The 18,377-nt window shown below is 38.4% G+C and overlaps 1 protein-coding gene and 1 long non-coding RNA gene across 5 annotated transcripts in view; both read left to right on the top strand.

Moving 5' to 3' along the window:
* Positions 1–18,377, top strand: part of CLCN3 (chloride voltage-gated channel 3) — a 72,878-nt gene that overhangs the window by 24,008 nt on the left and 30,493 nt on the right. Inside the window, exon 1 of one of the 4 annotated variants that reach the window (XM_032684832.1) lies at positions 5,141–5,306. The exons of 2 other annotated variants lie outside the window; for them this stretch is intronic. In XM_032684832.1, coding sequence (XP_032540723.1) covers positions 5,225–5,306 — 82 coding nt within the window. In that variant the 5' untranslated portion in view covers positions 5,141–5,224. Of the gene's footprint in view, positions 1–5,140; positions 5,307–18,377 lie in introns of those variants that run through there. One more of the 4 variants, XM_032684834.1, reaches the window with a different exon arrangement.
* LOC116785402 lies at positions 5,349–17,125 on the top strand. The gene is made up of 3 exons (XR_004356517.1): positions 5,349–5,950; positions 9,387–9,391; positions 17,115–17,125. It is a non-coding gene; the product is annotated as an uncharacterized LOC116785402 (long non-coding RNA).

Below are 18,377 nucleotides of genomic sequence, written 5' to 3'. Positions count from 1 at the left end.
GGTTGGGTTTGACTTCCATTGCTATCTCTTGTGTCTGGACAGTGAATAAAAGCACCATTGGAAATTATACAAAACTGTAGGAGTGTAATTCAAGAACCTGTGGCTGGCCAGTGAAAAAGCGAGCTTATTAGGCAAGAATCTAGAAGAAAGTGTTCTCTGGTGGGTGAAATGATTGTGAGCAAAATTAAGTAGCTAATTTGTGGGAAACAAGCAATTGTGAAAAAAAACCCCTATAATTAAGAAATAGGTTTTTTGTATAATAAAAGGCAAATAGAAAAAAGTTTTACTGTGTATTACTGCTATGTACTTCCTCTGTTTTTTTTCTGACATCTGTGTTGTTTAAACTCTTCTGCCTTCAACTACTCAACAGCATATGCTATAAGTTTTTCTTCCACTTTTACAGTATATTTGGTCTAAAATTTTTCTTGTTGTCTGTCTGCCTCATTGAGGCTTTTGATGAGGTGGCAGTGGAAACAGGTTAATGGAGTGTTCTGTATATAGCCTGATACACTGATCAAACACAGAGTTCTAATGAAGGAGTGAAGTTTGGGCCTCTGTAATTTACAAAGACTTTAAAAGTAATTTATCTTTGATTTTTACTGTGTATTAATTTGAAGCTATCCATAACTCTACTTTTTTTCTCTCTTCCTCCCCCCTCCACTTCCAATTTTTCTGCAATTGTATCTTTGTTATTTCATCCTGGACCATGTCTGGGTGTCAGAACTGAGAGAAAGGTGCTTGTCCTTTTATCATCTTTCATGTTCCTACTGCTGGCTCTGTGTGACCCATATGAGAAAGCTGTATGATTTTGTGCACAGTGAACAAAGTCAGGCTGAAGGAGCTGCAAGGTCAGAAAACTGAGACAAATTAAGAGAACTCAGGCAAGTAGAGGGATTAGACCTGGGCCTAATTTGGCTGCATGGTTTGAGAAGAGGTTAAATGAAAGAAGGAATTGGGATAAAAGGCAGGAGACTAAAGCTAGAAGGAAGAGGAATGGGGCACAGTAGGTTTTGAGACATTTTATGTATACTTTGGGCACCCTGTTGTAAATGGATGCTTTCTTGCCTAACCTTCAGCTGAAGGCGCATACGAGATAAATTCTTTTCAGAATGGTTGGAGTCACTGCTTTGGTGAGTGCTTTGTTATGTAATATTTTTCAAGAGAACATTATATTCTAGCTCTGCCGAAGAAGCTTTAGTTTTGAATAATAATAGGAAAGAAAATGACAGTTAAGAGTCATCAAAATCTTTTGCATCAGTCACACTTACATTTGTAATTATCAGTCACATTTTTGGCATCTCTTGTTACGCTAATTAAATCATTCAGCCTACATTTGGAATTTCATAAAAGACACAATTTTAATTTTCACTATCTGGTGCAATAAAGTTATTTAGTCTGTCACCAAAATAAATCAAGAAATTGGGGGAATTGAGGGCATACGTTTGTTGTATACCTAACAAGGTGCTTGGCTGTCCTCTTTAAACCTAGCTTACTTTTTAATATGAAATGATGGGATAGTGCTTAAGTATTAAGGTCCTCCCTCCAGCCTTAGATAAGCAGGCTCTCATACCTCTGTGATACTCCCCTTCTTTTCACTGGTCTTGTTTTATCACCTTGAAACACCTTTCCCCGGGTGTATCTGATTTGTCTAACCTCTGACTTCTTGTATTGCCAGATAGTTTATCTTGAATATGTTTCTTCTCTTTCCCTAAACTGGAAAAGTTAAGATGTGGAAAGGGGATTAAAGTGTCTTTCCTCATTCTTAGTGTGCTTTAAGGGTGTGTCACCTGTATACGTTCTGGTATTTTCAGAAAAATAGACCTAAAGTCCTTTTCTACAAAGACAGATGCATCTAAGTGATGGTTAACAACAGCATGTGCCTGGTGAGAACAATGCGAGCACTCAGATGTGTGAAGTTATTTGGGCAGGGAGGATTTCTGGGATAGAGGCCTTAGCCTATAATTACTGTGATGCAATATGGAAAGAAAGCTGCTGTACAAACCTGCTGTTTACATGTGAGCTGTTCTGTGTAGTAAATTGGCCATTGAAAGGTGTTCTCAGCCATTCAAAGACTATTGTAAAGTAAGACTTTAGGCCTTACAACAAATGTTCGTTATGTTATGTACTCCATAATACCCAAAATACTTACTTACCTAGAGACATAATTTCACTAACTAAAATTTTGGAATTTGCTAAACTTCTCAACAGAAATAACTGACGTACTCTTTGGAATATAAAATTGTCAGACAGTTCAAGTCAGGCACTTTTTCACACCAGTAAAAAAGGAGTAATTTGGAAAGATTAAATTGTATAAGCTTTTAGATATAAAAAAAAAAAAGAAAAAGACTGGGTTAACTAGGTCAGGTTAGTATGCATAGTATCTTTCTCTCTTGCTTAAAAAAACCAAAACAACAGAAAAAACAAACCCTCTTTTCTTGGTGTTGTAGGAAACGGAATACATACAATGGTAGTGGGTATGAACAATGAGAACACAAGCTGCTGGTAATTGAGAAAGCAAAATGATAGCTCTGTTTTTTAAAAGTAGACAAAGGACTGCATTTGTCAGCCAGTCTATAAGCAGTGACATGGGAGGAGCTGTTGCAATTTAATATTACATGGACTCTTGAAATTTCATGTAGCAAATATGAAGTTGTATCTGGTTTACACTGCAGACTTCCTGTCATGAGTTTCCCTTATATCTGAAGTTGATCACATGTGCTCTCCAACAAGTTACACCCTTTATCTTTTCCAACGCAGACTGAATTTTAGTCTTGTGTAGAAATTTTGCATGTGTCTTAGTCCAGTGAACAAGTTTAGGTCAACAAGTGAGCCATTTCTTTACTGTGACTGATATTTATTATCAGTTCTTAGACATTCCAGTCTTTCAGTAACCACATCAAACTAGAGGTCGTCTTCCGGACTTTGTTAATACAAGTCCTTTATATCCTTTATTTCATATTTTGTCAAATATGAGGCTGAATTATAATTGTCTTCTATAATCAACATATAATAAATGCACTAATAGTTCATTCTGTAATAATTCTTTCTTCAGGTTACAGAAATTGCTGTTGTATTTCTTCCTGCTGTGAATGACTTTTTATTTAAAGCCTTACAATAAGATTCCAGACTATTTCCAGGTGCTGTTGAGTTAAGGAGTTGAGAATGCATTTCTGTTGTACTTCTCCGTAAATAAGGGATATGGATAATATAAAGTTCAGAGGTTTGTTTCTTCACAGGCAAAACCAAATGGTGATAATGCATGATAGCTCTGAAAGTCACACCACTTTCAGATATGCACGATCTTAAAGATTCTGTTTTATTGAAAAGGTTAGAGGAGGCCACTCTTCAGAAGGCATTTGCTTGCATGGATGATAGCAAATGGAACCATCTGTTTATGAGACACCACCAGTATTTTAGAATTGATCTGTGGCTTAAGGGTTCCCTTTGTCTTGGAGATGAGATAGTCTTTAAAGTTTTGAAATATATTTTGCTGTATGTTCATTCTTTTCCCTTTTCTCAGTTGTTTTTCCATCTGTAGAGATACCAGCATCTTCTCAATGTTTGTAGTGGAACTGTATTTTTAATATTTAGTATATTTACAGGTCTGAAATGTGAAATAAATTTAACATTTCTTTATGTTGTACTCTGTGCTCAGAAAGACCATTTACTGTACACAGCTTGTAACACTGGCTTATAAAAGAAATAACTTCCATAAGAACACCCTTTGAAAATTATTTAAGAAACTAATGCATTTGAAAACTAAAATAGTTGTCTGTCTATCACACTTATAGAGATGCAAAGGAATACCTAATAAAATTAATTCCTTATTTGCTGTACGAGTTAAACTGAAGCAAGGCCTTGGTGCTGCAGGCATACAATATTTTCAACTTTGCTACCTGCTGTAGAGGAAGAAAAGGAAAAATAATATGAACATCTTCCATATGTATTTTGTTATAACTGGACCAACTACGGAAATCTCACATAAAATAGTTTTCTTATCATATTTTCTTATCAACAGTTGAAAGGTAGGACTAGTACAAGATCATACATTAAATGTAAAATTATATATGGATTCAATATGTAGTAATGCCTGTTTCAAATGGAAGCAATTATGTAGTCAGTTTAAGATTTCCTGTCTTTAAATACTGGCTGTTGGAAGTGCTTTGGTTTTGCCAAAGCTGCAACAGCCACTGCTGGATGATGCATCACATGAATCCCTTGGTTAGCATTCATGTGGGTTGTTGCCGGTTTTGAGGCTGTGACTTTTAAGGGAGGTAGAGCATTTTGTCAATGTGTAGAGTAATGCCAGCTTAAGTGTGGACTTGTGTTTATTACGTCGGCTTCCACCCCCATCCCAGCTTTTTAGTGTGAATATAGATGTTACACAGTTGTAATACCAGCATAATCATCACAAAAAAAAAAAAATTGGAGCACCAGACCATTTTGGTTAAATATGTAATTAAATTCTTATTTTAATGTTTTTGATTACATGTGTTCAAATCTGTCAGCCACTGCTGTAGGATTGAAAGTTCTACGTGAATGGGGGGATGTTGGTGAAAGTGAGGTGAGCTCACCCTGGGGTGCAGAGGGGTTGGCTTTTGGTAGGTTATGTTGCTCTTCCTCAGTGGTAATAGTTTTGATGTTTGAAACGAGTAAATAAAATGCCTGGGAGACAGGCGTCCCCCCCCCCCCCACCATTAGCAATACATGAATCTTGCCTTCCAGGTAAAATTCAGCTATAGATGTTTAACAAGCCTCTGCAGGCGTGGCCCCAGAAGGTGCCCGAAATTAGGGCAGCTCTCTTTTGTGGCGGGTTTGCCTTCTGAGCTGAGCGGGAACCCCACCGTGCACCTGTTGATGAGGTGGCGGGTTCACCTGTGCGAGCGCCCTTTTGTCTGGGACGGGGCTGGGACCTCGCGCACCCTGCAGGAGCCTCTCCCATGAGTTCCAAACGGGCGCTTTCCCCCGTCTTCCTGACAGGCATTCGTGGCGAGGCATCCCTTTCCCGTGCGGCCGGAGCCCGCCCTCGCTGGCGGGGCGGGAGCGCAGGTGGCGCTGGCGGGGCCGCGGCCGCCCCGCGCTGACATCAGCGAGCGCTGCAGAGCCACGGCGGCGGCGCAGGCCGGGCCCGCGCCAACATGGCAGCGGCCCCCGCGGCCGCCCTGGCGTGAGCGATGCCGCGGCCCTCCTGAGCCGGCAGGCGGGCCCCGCGTTCGTCACGTCCATGGATGTCTCTTCCGATCCCTATCTGCCCTACGATGGAGGGGGAGGAGACGGCATTCCGCTCCGGGAGTTGCATAAACGAGGTACGCCGGGTTGCCGTTTGGGTTACTTGTTTGCATATCTACGTGCGGGACTGCTGCTCGGGTGTGAAGCGGCGGCGTAAAGGCTTGTTAATTACCGCACTGCTTTGTTTCGCCAGCCCGAAGCCTTTTGTCAGAGGAGAATTCAGTTCTGGCTGGTTCCTGTGCTGTCGGGGATTGTTTTCTCTGCGGGCAGATCAGTCCTGCTTCACATCTCATCGCCGTGTGACTCCATCTTCGATGTGTGGCAGGCTTGCCTTTCGCTCTCTCTCGTTTTGTTTTTGTTTGTTCTTTTTTTTTTTTAATCAATAAAACCATCTCGTGCACCAAAAAAAAAAAGAAAAAGAAAAAAGAAAAAAACAAACAAAACCAAAACCAAGCCTACAACAAAAAACAAAACCGTCCCAAAACTGTGTTTGTCACTGACTGTGACCAAATTAGCAAGTTATTAAATAGGCTATTTTCATTTCATGCTTTTCACTAACTTGAATGGGAACAGTGTTTGTCTGGCTTTGAAGTTTCTGTAAGTGGTTTTAGACTTGACTCTTTGTTGGCGGCTTTGATACGTGAAGGGAAAGCTCTGCAATGGTAATGTGTCAGCTCAGCAAATATTGATTCGCTCTTAAGGAACTGGTACTTTGCAGTAGGTTCTTTACACTGTTGCTTACAAGGAAGCAGATTTAGAAAGAAAACAGTGTTACCAGTGTTCACGGGGGGGGGGGGGGGGGGGAATCCTCTTTTGAGCTTGTATTTTGTTTTTTACTACTAAATTAAAGGAGAATATGTTCTATAAAGATTTGGTTTTGTACTGAGAGAAGTTGTAGTAGGAATAAAAGTTATACCTTCAAATTCTGAGAATACGTTTTTTGTTGGCTGGATTTGATGGTTACAATATGGTGTTTAAAACAGTGAATGCGGTGAATTCTTACTTCTGTTAGAATTGGCCAATCTAAAATTAGAAAGTTATCAACATTTATAGCTGTTAGTGAAGGTATTAGAGAGGACGTAGGCTGAGAATAAAATAGGATTTACATGAAATTATTTTTTCTCCATGTTACCTTATTGTTTCACCTGTCCTTGCAAACTCTTATTTCTATAAATAAATTAGTTCACAATTTATGTTCTTTTAACATTTTATCTGTTTTTTAGTAGTTTACTTAGAAGGTTATTTGTTGTCTTTTTGCAATTCTTATAATGTATTTCAGGATACCTTAAAAAAATCAAGAAGTTCCAGTACAGTTTATTTTAGACAAGCAATTTTTATGCTGCCCAGATCATTATTATATAGCAAGTGCTGGGTAGTTCTCTAAGTCAGATTTTAGAGGGTGCTGTTTTCTTAGAACATTTGCAAAATGTAAATTGGGGGTCTTATCAATGCTGTGTATAAATATTTGAAGGGAAGGCACAGAGAAGGCAGAGACAGGCACTTCTCAGTGTTGCCCAGTGACAGAACCAGTGGCACAGACTGAACATGGGAGGTGCCCTCTGAACATCAGGAAATAGGTTTTTTTCTGCAAGGTTGACTGAGCACTGTAACAGGTCGACCAGAGAGGTTGTGAAATCTTCCTCAGAGATAGGATAAAGCCCTGTGGACATGGTCCTGGGAAAGCAGCCGTAGGTGGCCCTGCTTTAGCAGTGGCCTTGGACAAGACGAGCTCCAGAGATCCCTTCCAACCTCAATTCCATTCTGTGAGTTTAGATTTGTAGATAGATTTAAATATGAAAACTGAAAAACAGCCCTAACGTTACAGTTAGACATTGAAATGTGATCAGGTGTATATTCCTGGAAATTAACAGGTGTTAGTTGATTTTTAAAATACAAAAAGTAAATATTTGCAGTGCAAAATGGTGCCTGGCACACTGGAGTATTGCTGTTAAACCTAAAGTTTACAAATACTGTAATGAAAACAGTGGAAGGCTCAACTAGGTAGTTCCACTGTGGTGACACTGCTGGGAACCAACAAGACAGTTCCCAGTTGTCACTTGTCATTTTTGCAGTTTTACTGAATTCCGTTAGGGCTTGTACTTCCCGTATTTTAATACTATATTTCAAAACAAGTGTTACTGGTGCTTCTCAGGCTTGCTATAGTGAGTTTAGATTAAAAAAAAACAACCAACCAAACAACAAAACTCAAACAGTGTTCCCATAATCTCTTGCAGATCTGAATTTGTCAAGTGCATATGTCTCATAAAAATACTGATCTCCAGACCAGTTTGTTCCATAAATTTAATCAAAATTTTGTGGGCATTTCCTGCTGATTTACGATACCACAATAATCTGTTATTTTGATTTAGCTATCAAAGTAAGGCTTAAAATGCTAGCAGACAAAACCAGAAATGGAAAGTAAATTCTTGACATTATTTTATGTGTCTGAAAAAGGATACTACCAAGAATTTTTTTCCTCTCATGGAGATTTCAGAGCATTGTAATAACAAGCTCAGAGAACATGAATAAAAGGATTCTGAAAAAAAAAAACTTAACTGTTAAAGCCTGTGGAATTCTTTCCCTTATTCACACGCTGACAACTCTTCTGTCCTGCAGAGTAATGTTCACATCGTGCAAAACTGCTTTGTAACATCAAAGCGTTTGTTGCACTAATTGACTGCAGTGGCTCACCCAAAGTAGCTGTACCTCAGCAATTATGAAATGACTGTTTAAATCATTAGGGGTCTTTGAGGTTTAATTAACGGCCTTTACTAATGTGCAGTGAGATGACGTACAAAGTACATTATTATTAAAGGCTTGATCCATTGGCTTGCATTAAGAAGATTTTTTTTTCAGTGCGAATACACTGTGAAACATCAAACGGAAAGATTTAAAAATACGCATTTATTAATTGTGTTTATCTTTTATGTTGATTACTCATTATCATCCCTTTTAAAAAAAAACCCAGATATTACTGAATACTTCTTACCAGGAGTTCTTTTAACTTGTGCTGTCCTTAGACTTCTCTTTGTGTGATACTAAATGCATAATTCCAGATCTACTTATCCTTCCTGATAGAGTGAAATAAAACTTCAGGAACGCAGTTCCCTTCTACTCTTTTCTCTACTAACTAAAAGAGTTAAAACTACTGCTTCTGAGAAAGGGTTTAAAAGTTCTGATTTAGGATTACATATATCCTAAGTAACTGATATGTACACTTTTGCATAAGAATTTTTCATATAATAAACCATATGTTGGAATATATGTTGTGTAAATAAATTACTTGTGTTGCCCTTGGATTTATTTTTGCATCATTTTTGCTAGATGGACCCTTTTGAAAGTTCCAAATTATCAGTATTTTGTTTGTCTTCCAGTCATTCATGTACAAGCTCACACTCTTTGACCTGACCTCCCCCCCCCCTTTTTTTTTATTCTTAAATAAGCATTTATTTTACCACTCTTAAAAAACTCAAATCTGAGAAACAGTAGCACATGTACAGTGGCCAGGCTACCCAGTAGCAAAATTTGATCTACAGCAAGCACAAGCTTTGCTAGCTCCCTTTTATTTTTTACATATACATAAACACATCTCAGATTTAACATTTTGGAAGTCCTCAAGGAAAATTAATGAAATTTTATTCCACTAATAACCTGTGATTGAGTTAGCCTGGAGATGTGAAAATTATGTATATAGAGCATGCCAGATTTACTGCTGACTTAGTTTTAGTAAACCTAATTTTTTTGAGAGGCAAAAAACTCACAATTTCATTTGTTGTGAACCAGTCACCACTCACGTAGGTGCCACACCTCTTGTTTAAACTATACTAATAACAGTAACACTGGGGAAACCTCTCAGCCACTCACAGCCTCACCTGTTACTGTAAGCTGTGGGGCAGAGGATATTTAATAATATCCCAGGAGGAGTTTGAGTCAGATGCATACTGAGCCAGTTCAGATCCTCTAAGTGATAAAAGTTGTACTTTTGTGGTTTAGGCTGCATTTCTCCTTAAGGACCTGTTATATTTAAGAATTCGTAGTTAATCAAAAACCATTAGAGACTGAAGTTAGCAGCGTGACCTTTGAAGTAAATGGCTGTGAAAATTGTGTACACGTGCTCAGAGATAGAGTTTAACTCTGAAATTTTATTGCTAGCAGAGGAAGAGTAAAAAAATTAATTTTTAGACTAATTAACATGTTCATGACAGAAAATGTCGTCAAGATTATTATCGATCTCTAACTTTGAGTACTTTGAGAAAAAGCAATACTTGGAAAAACTTGACATGGTTATGCCACTGAATTTCTGCTGTGCTTTGTTTTAAGGTTCCTAGGATATAAAGGGGATAAGGGTTTTCAGTTATTTAGCATATTTAACTTTGATGATTAACATAAAGTACTGTAAGATATAACTACAGTTCATTGTAGGTAATTACAGGTTGTCTGTCTACATGTGCTATATGACTGGTAAGGTTCACTGTTAAGCATGTGTTTCTCAATTTTGGAAATAATTTTTTTATGTACTTTTATCTGAGATATTAGAAACCTAATGAAGAGGCCAAGATTATGCTCTCCCTGGACCTGAATGGCATCTGATTGGGATAATCATATTAGCAGAATTGTTATTTTTGTTGCATTCTGTCTTTACCCTCCAAAACAGCATATAAGTAAGTTGTTCTTATGTAAATGCAGCAGCAGCACTTAGAAATCTGATTATCTAAATTTTTGTTGTTCTGACTCTTAGTCACTGTTAGATTGTAGATAACTTCCCTTTTGTAATGTTTGCTCTACCTAACTTTATATATTTGTATACCTTTTATTTTTCTCATCTCCTCCCTCACTGTTCATCTTAAATATAAGTCGTAAATTTAGTAGTGAGAGGATCTCCATAACTCTTCACTTACATATCTGAAGTCCCTATTCCTTACATTCATAACTAAATATAGTCCATTCTGCCTTTAAGACTAGAAGAAAATAAATCTGTAACAATAAAATCTTTTTTTTTGTGTTGCATCATAGAATCAGAAACGTTTCTTCCACCTAAAGTAAAAAGCCAAAGTGGGGGTTTTTTCCTCCGCCCTTTCTGACAATTTGTGTTGGACACAAATCTTCAGAAGTCTTGATTTAACTCAGCGGTGCTACTGTTGAACTTTCATTTAACTCCTATTTTATTAAAGGTTATTGTTAAACCCAGATCTGTCTGGGGGCAGAAGAAATGGAAGGGACTATCATGCAGTACTTTGGTAAAGCATTTTATTTCTTTTCCTTGTTCTTCAAAACTTGTTTTGAGTCTTCCTATTTCCCACATAGCGGTTTTTTCCAGGTAATTTTTTTCCCAGTTTGTGTATGTATAGTTGTGTTGATTTTTTTAATGCATTTTTATTGTAATGCAGAGATCAATTTGTGCTTGTAAGCCTTTGATGCAGTTTAGAAGAGCTGACTGAAGAGACAGGCTGAAAATTTGTAGTTACACAAAAAGGGGAATGTATTACTTGATTGAAAAGACTTCAACATCATTAATCATCAACGGTAGCACATGATAGCACTCTGGCATCGTGTGCTGTGCTTCTGATTCTGAAAATTAAAAATTACTTGTAGTTAGGAAAAGAAAATAGTGCTTAATTACTCTTTTTGAGTGGTTACAGACAAATTTAAATAAACTGACGATTTTTTTCTTGTCTTTTTAATTGAAAGCCTCATATTCTGAGGTCTGAATATGGAGACAGAAAGAAGCTGAGGCACTAACACATACGTTGTGTATACAAATCTTCTTTGTTACAAGAGTGAGTGATCCCTGTGGTGTGCATTGCATGCAGGGTGCTTGCCTGCCTCCGTTCCCCTTGCCACCTAATACCCAAGGACACAAGGGTGAAGCAAAGCCTTGGATTAGTATCTGGCCTCCGGAAAGCTACAGCCCCTGCTGATTTTAACACTCAGCAGATTTGGATGGTCATGTCAGGGGGAGCTTATTCCAGCCTTCAGGGTAAACTGATTAGCTTCATTTTCACTCACAGAGGTGCATTTATTTTTTTTCCTCCTCCTTTCACATTGCTGGGAATAGCCCAAATGAGACATGTTGCACTGCTGTCAACCAGAAGGACAGTGGCTGAGGGGAATGCTGGGTGCTTGTACTCTATCTAGAAAAAGAGATTTGTGAGCAGCAGCAAACCTAGTGCATTCTTGCTGTAGGAGTTAGTAATTGCATAGCTTGTAGAGAAATACCTTTGAGAAATTGGGTCCTATTATTGCTTTGCTATTGAAACCAGTATTGATATTGTTTATCTGTTGTCTTCACAACTCTAGAATGTTTCTAAACCTTTGGGAGTTTTGAGTTCTCTGAGCACTTACTGTGTAGTGGCTGGACATTAATATTTATATGGAAGTTTTGATTTTTTTTTCCAGCAGAAAGATATAATTAAAATCTAACAAGACCCCAAGGGTGCATTTATGTATTTCGGTATAAGTAGTCTGACAGTTTGTTGCTGTGGAAGGGCGTGAATTTGCTTGTTGTTCCCTATCTCTTCTCTCAGTTTGTGCTCTTGCACTGACTCTGTTTCTTCTCTGACAGCACAGAAGCTTGATTCCTGTTCTTTATAGTAGCAGATTTTTTTGTTGTTGTTAGTTTTGTCTGCTTAGTTGGATTAGCATGTTGGCTTGGTTTACTGTGCAGTCCGATCCAAGGGTGACAAAGCTGATCCAAGGGTGAGAGTGGGATTGTGTGATCAGGAATGGGAGAGAGAAACGGGGAGCAACATCTCCTATTTGTGTGGCAGCAGTCAGTTAGATCAGCTCAATCTGTGTAATTAATTATGAGAGATATATCTCATTTCTTAAAATGGTGTCATGGTGATTGATACATGCTCAGTTTAAGACTTGTGTATTTTGTGATGTGCATTCAGAAGGTGTATATCATGTGCTGTGTAGCATATCAAAGGGGTCTTTAACTTTATCATAAAATTATGGTCCTTTGTTAACTATGATAACCATCTCCTGAGAGCCTGTTCATGTCTCAGTTCTGCGCCTTATTCTGTAGTGAGGCTGTGACTGTGAGGATTTGTTCTCTAAGTGATACTGGGTAACTGTTCAGTTAATCACCTGGTGGAGAAGCACATAAAAATCTATCATGCACCATTTGAGTACCCAGGATGCAACATTTGTCTTAAATCTTCATGTTTCTCTTCTCATTATTTTTGTGAGAAAGAAGGAACACTGCCTACAGAGAAAGAGTTGGGGAGGTTGTTAAACAGGAGCATTGTGTATGTTGCAAAATCGCTTTTGTGTGTGAAATAATTAGCTATAAACTTACCAGTGTTTTTTTTTAAAAAAAAACATGCCTTTCATCATCTGCGTGTTGCCCAGGGTTACTTTCAAATTTGAAAGAAATCTACTGAGTTGCCAAAGGACGAGCATGGGATCAGTGCTACAGGAGATGAGGCAGCCTTTAAAAATGCTGTGCATGGCACTGAAGAATGCTGTGTGTAATCTACATAAATCAACTTTTTGTCATGTTTATCATAGTTCCAACATCAATCAAGATTGAATACTGCTTGTATGAGGCACATATATAAAATATAAAAGAAGAGATATTCCTTGCCTCAGTGAGGGACATAAGGCAAGGAGAAATCTGTAATGTATAAAACAACTTGTGTGAATATAGCAAAATATTAGTTCTGTAATTTCTTTGTCCCTACTGGTTCCATCAGGAGGAACTAGCTAGGCAAAGCAGGAGGTTGGATCAGTGTTGGGAGCCAACTGCCATTCAGTATAACTTCATGTTCAAATGGAATGTAGGAGAGCGATATGGTAAGGACTGCTTTTTTTTCTGTCAGGAATCTCAACTGATTTTGGATTGTACTTTTTACATTCTCATTAAAAAAAAAAAAAAGAAAAAACACTTTACTTCTTCAGAGATAAGAGCTTTGTTATGGTGTTGGGATCTACTTCTCTTATTCCAGTTTTGTTCATGTAGCATTTTTGTTTTTGCTGTACCTCATTCTGATTCAGGTGTCCTGAAGTACAGTGTTTTACTCTTAACCTTAATGCTTATTACAGTTTTTTCTTTCAACATGATACAATATTCTTTATTAGGTTTTTTATTGACTTTTTTTTTTAACAACTTTATTTGAAGCAGTTCTTCAGCATTACCAAAGCTGATTGGTGAGAAGGGATTGTACTGGAAGCTTGGAGTAACGTGCATGGAAGAATAACAAAAGTCAGCTGCCTTCCTAGAAGGTAGTTCAAGCAAGACCTACAGTGACGGAATCCCCCCAAAGAGTTTCTTTTTCCTGAAAAAGCATGTTGCTTTTATTGTCTAGAAGCTTACTGTCTGCAAGCTTGCAGTCCGTGATTGCAGCAGCTCACTAGTTATGTGTTGAGATTTGAGACAGCAGCACGGCTTCACCAAGGGCAAGTCCTGCCTGACCAACCTAGTGACCTTCTATGTTGGAGTGACTACAATAGTGGACAAGGGAAGGGCTACAGATGCCATTTATCCGAATTTCTGTAAAGCCTTTGACATGCTCCCCTCCAACATCCTTCTTTCTAAATTGGAGAGAGATGGATTTGATGAATAGAGTTTTAGATGGATAAGAAATTGGATGGACCGTCACATAGAGAGGGTAGTGATCAATGGCTCAGAGTCCTGATGGACATTAGTGACAAATGGTGTCCCTCAGGGATCCATACTGGGATCAGTGTTATTTAATATCTTCATTAATGACATAGACCAAGGCATTGAGTGCACCCACAGCAAATTTGCAGATGACACCAAGCTGAGTGGTGTGGTTGACACACCTGAAGGATGGGATGCCATCCAGAGGGACCTGGACAAGCTCGAGAAGTGGGCCCATGGGAGTCTCATGAAGTTTCACAAGGCCAAGTGACAGGTGCTGCATCTGGGTTGGGGCAATCCCCAGTATCAGTCCAGGCTGGGGGGATGAACAGATGGAGATGAGCCCTGCTGAGAAGGACTTGGGGGTGCTGGAGGATGAGAGGCTGGACATGACCCGGCAATGTGTGCTTACAACTCAAAGCCAATTGTATCCTGGGCTGCATCAAGAGCAGTGTGGCCAGAAGGGTGAGGGAGGGGATTCTGCCCCTCTGCTCTGTTCTTGTGTGACCCCACCTGTAGAACTGCACCCAGCTCTGGGGTCCTCAGCACAGGGGGGACATTGACCTGTTGGAGTGAGTGCAGAGGAGGGCCACCAAGACAATTAGAGGGATGGAGCACCTGTCCTATGAGGAAAGGCTGAGAGAATTGGGTTTGTTCAGCCTGGAAGAGATAGCTTAGGGGCGACCTAATTACAGCCTTCCAGTACCTAAAGGGATCCTACAAGAAAGATGGAGAGGGACTTTTTACAAAAGCACATAGTGCCAGGACAAGGGGGAATGGCTTTAAACTAAAGAGAATAGGTTTAGATTAGATATTAGAAGAAATCCTTTACTGTGAGGGTCGTGAGGCACTGGAATAGGTTGCCCAGAGAAGTTGTGGATGCTCCATCCCTGAAAGTGTTAAAGATCAGACTGGAGGGGGCTCTGAGCAACCTGGTTTAGTGGAAGGTGTCCCTGCCTATGAACTAGATGATCTTTAAGGTCCCTTCCAATGCAAACCATTCTGTAATTATTAAAGATGATATTGGAGAAGAGTGTGCTAATAAAGGGATGACAGCTGCCTTATTTTTACAAAGTATGAAAAGATTGTGTTTGAATTATAAGGGTTCCTGTGAGTCATACTGAGCCTCTGAGAGGATCAGTATATTACTGTTTCCCTCCCTGTAGTAACACAGGTTAGTTTAGAATAGCAGTAATAATAAAAGTTCTGCATGGCACTTTTATCATTAGTATTGCAGTCTCATAAAAACATAAGTAAACTCATATATAACAGAAAGGCTTTACTTTCTTGGCAGCTACAGAATGGCTTAGGTGTCTACGTATGGAAAATGGAGGTGTTTTCTTATCATAGCTAGAAGCTGTGCCTGTTTCTTGGGCTAAGTGCTTGTTCTGGTTTTTTGAGACTAAAACTGCTTCTATGTTGATGAAAAGCATGTAACCTGAGAAAGAATCTTGAAACTTGAGGATGGGGGGTAAAAGGGGGAAGAAGGAAGGGGAAATACTTTCTGAATATTTACTAAGTGCTACAATTTCTCTGTGTAATGATGATTTCCTGCCTGATGGTTAGAATGTTGTGATGAAATATCTATATTATAGTAAGAGCTTTAACAAAATTTATTAAGTTGAAAATAAATTTAATGACACTTTGAAACTGAGAGTAAATTATGAGAATTTATGTGTTTATGCTGATGAGAATCATTATTTTCATAGCTGGAAGGAACATCTTCCTGTGTGAAATCTAGAAGGAAGAGTAGAAAGGGAAGTGAAAGTTTGGAAATGTTTGAGTATTGATAAATTTGGAAATGTGTTGAGTATTGATTTCTCTTAGAATAGTTGTATGCTACACAGATCATAATATTGGCTGGAAAATGTCTCCTCTGTTGCTGTCAGACTTACGTATGTTAGATACAGAGCATCAGATTTTGAAAAGTTGTCCTCTTCTTGGTGCTCTCTAGGGATGCCTTTCTACCACGTGCTCACTGCTGCCTGTTTCTCACTTGGTACAGGATTATAGCTGTTCAGTTGCATCAGGTGTTCATAGCAGCTCTGTATTCAACAAAACCTGCTCTTCAGCTTCACATCCTGTTCTGTGTCTCTTTCTCATTGTACAATAATCACTTATGTTCCAGTATTTGGTGTGCCAGCAGATGTTGGCAAAGTAGGAACCTGACAGTTTCAGTGGGATTTTTACTGTATCTAGGGCAATGACTATTCTTTGTAGTCTGCTCCAAGTTCTGCTTTGGGTCTGGAGCAGTGAATATGGTGCCATCTGTGATGGTTTCCCCTGTAGAGAATTCCAATTCAGTACCTTGTGATATGCATAAAATAATCTGTTACTGTTTGTGATACATTTATAATTCTCAACTCTCCTTTGCCTTGCGTAGGATTGCATGCTCCTTATAGTTTGTTATTGCTTCATATATAACAGGGCATAAAACCAACTTCCCCAGGGCAAAGACAAGCTTTTGTCCTACCCTACTCACTCAGGTTCAGGAAAGTGCATGATCACGTTGTAACTTTGTAGAAGTTTAATAATAAACTGTGGCTGAATTTAATTTATGTCTCTTACTTTGCAATGGAAGTTAATTTCATGTAAAAATAATATTTTCATAATATATTCTGTTACTGTCTTAATTTTGAGAGCTAAACTAATTGTTACAATGTGAATTTTGTTACTACCTCTTCCACAAGGTCAGCTTGCCCTTTCAGCTAGCCAGACGTATCTAAGGCTGCCTTTCTAGTTACAAAAATTAGAAATGTCAAGAGAATTTAATCCCTTATCCTAAAGCAAGGTTTTCACAATTACCTCTATTAGCAAATCTGATTCAATTTGTTGTTGTTGTTAGCCTTTTATTAATGGAAGCATAGGTAATGCTTCTTTACATCTGCCTTAGGAGAGACTAACAGCAGCTCTGGGAAGGGATTTACAGGGCTTAGCTATGGGAAATAGATGAGGGAAAAATTAGTATGGCATAGACTGGAGAAAAAAAGCATGAAGCTAAGTAAGATGGCAGCCAGGCTCACATGAGCGAATGGTATTGGTGTTGTTGGGGAGCTGTTTCCTACATTTACATTGTCTTATGTACTTTTCTTTTAATCCTTATAGAATTTGTACTGAATGGTAGTTTGTGTATCTTGAAAATTATCGATTGCATTTTGTCTTAATATGATTTTTGTATTACTTTCTTGTATGTTGTGTTTCGCCACTAAGGAAATGTCCAAATAAACACTGTGATATATAGTACACAAAGACAAGGCCTCTGAAGCAATAGATGACTGAGGCACACCTCTGGGTCAGAGTGTAATATCAGGTGTCACACTGCTTCTGCTAGGTCTTAGAATTCACAAATGTAAAGGAAAAAGGCACATTTTACCTATGTGTAAATCTAATTGTGAGTTGTTGGTGAGAACTGGGGCAGTGAATGCAGCATTTGAAGCATTTGGGAGTTTACAGGTAGATCTTTTTTTAGCTTATTTTATTTTTTTGGTAAGTCGGAAACTTCTGCTGACAACACCAAGAAGCTGAATTAAAGAAGCCTGGAATTGGAAAAAAAAACCCCCAAAACTCAACAAACAAACAAACAAGAAAACCTAGCTCCAAAAAAACCCCCACCTGCCTAGCCATCCCAGTGTGAATCCAGTGAAATGAGTTCTGGTATCTTTCTGAACTGATTAGAAGTCTTGGTCACCTTGGCCCTACATCTCTATGAATAGAGATTATTGTGTTGCAGCATATACTGGGCAAATTGTTTTGTTCTTAGTCAAACAAGTGAGAGTAATCACTCCTTAAATCATTGTCTGTCTTAACCTCATTATCAATGTTCTGTTTGTAGCAATAACTTTGCAAAAGAAGTTTGTGTTGGGTGGGCAGATGGTGTCCATGTTATATTTAGGCAGCTGTCCAGCAGAAGATTATACTTGGAGTCTGTAAATACAGCACAGAAACTCCAAAAAACCCCCCCAAACCAATATATTACAGAATTTATGACATTTGAAGGCTTTAAAAAATAAATCTTTATCAGTTTTGAAGAGAGAAAATTCTCAGTGTTCCTCCTGCACTTTTTATTCTGATCACTGAAAGAAATATGTTGGGGCTGTTGCTCTGTGAGATGCTTCTGAAGGAACTTGCTAGTGATGACAAATTAGCAGAAGACATTTTTTTCATACACTATTTCCAATTTTTCATGGCTGACGGCTGTTCTGTGATTTACCTTGAATAAATAAATGAAAATAAAATATGAGTATTTGTTTGGCTTTCTGTTACTTTTTAGCTGCACTGATAGTCTGTTAATAATGTATTTTAGGTTTGGTTTAAACATTCAGAAGAGATTGGTAATCAATAGAATGTATATATGAAAATAACTGACAACTTATGAAGATGCTGTGAACTTTCTGTCTAATCATTCTAGTTTTGTTTTCATACAATCAGATTTTCTTCTGGTAGTTCATAAACTGAAATAAACTCCAAGTTAAATGTGTGTCGAAGCTGCTGATTTTTTCCACTTTGTTCTATTGAAGTTTTTCTGGAGTGTGCCCACAAAACA

This window comes from Chiroxiphia lanceolata, chromosome 4 (assembly GCF_009829145.1).
Source record: "Chiroxiphia lanceolata isolate bChiLan1 chromosome 4, bChiLan1.pri, whole genome shotgun sequence".
NCBI classification, from domain to species: Eukaryota; Metazoa; Chordata; class Aves; order Passeriformes; family Pipridae; genus Chiroxiphia; species Chiroxiphia lanceolata.
This window is presented reverse-complemented; position numbering and strand designations above follow the sequence as displayed.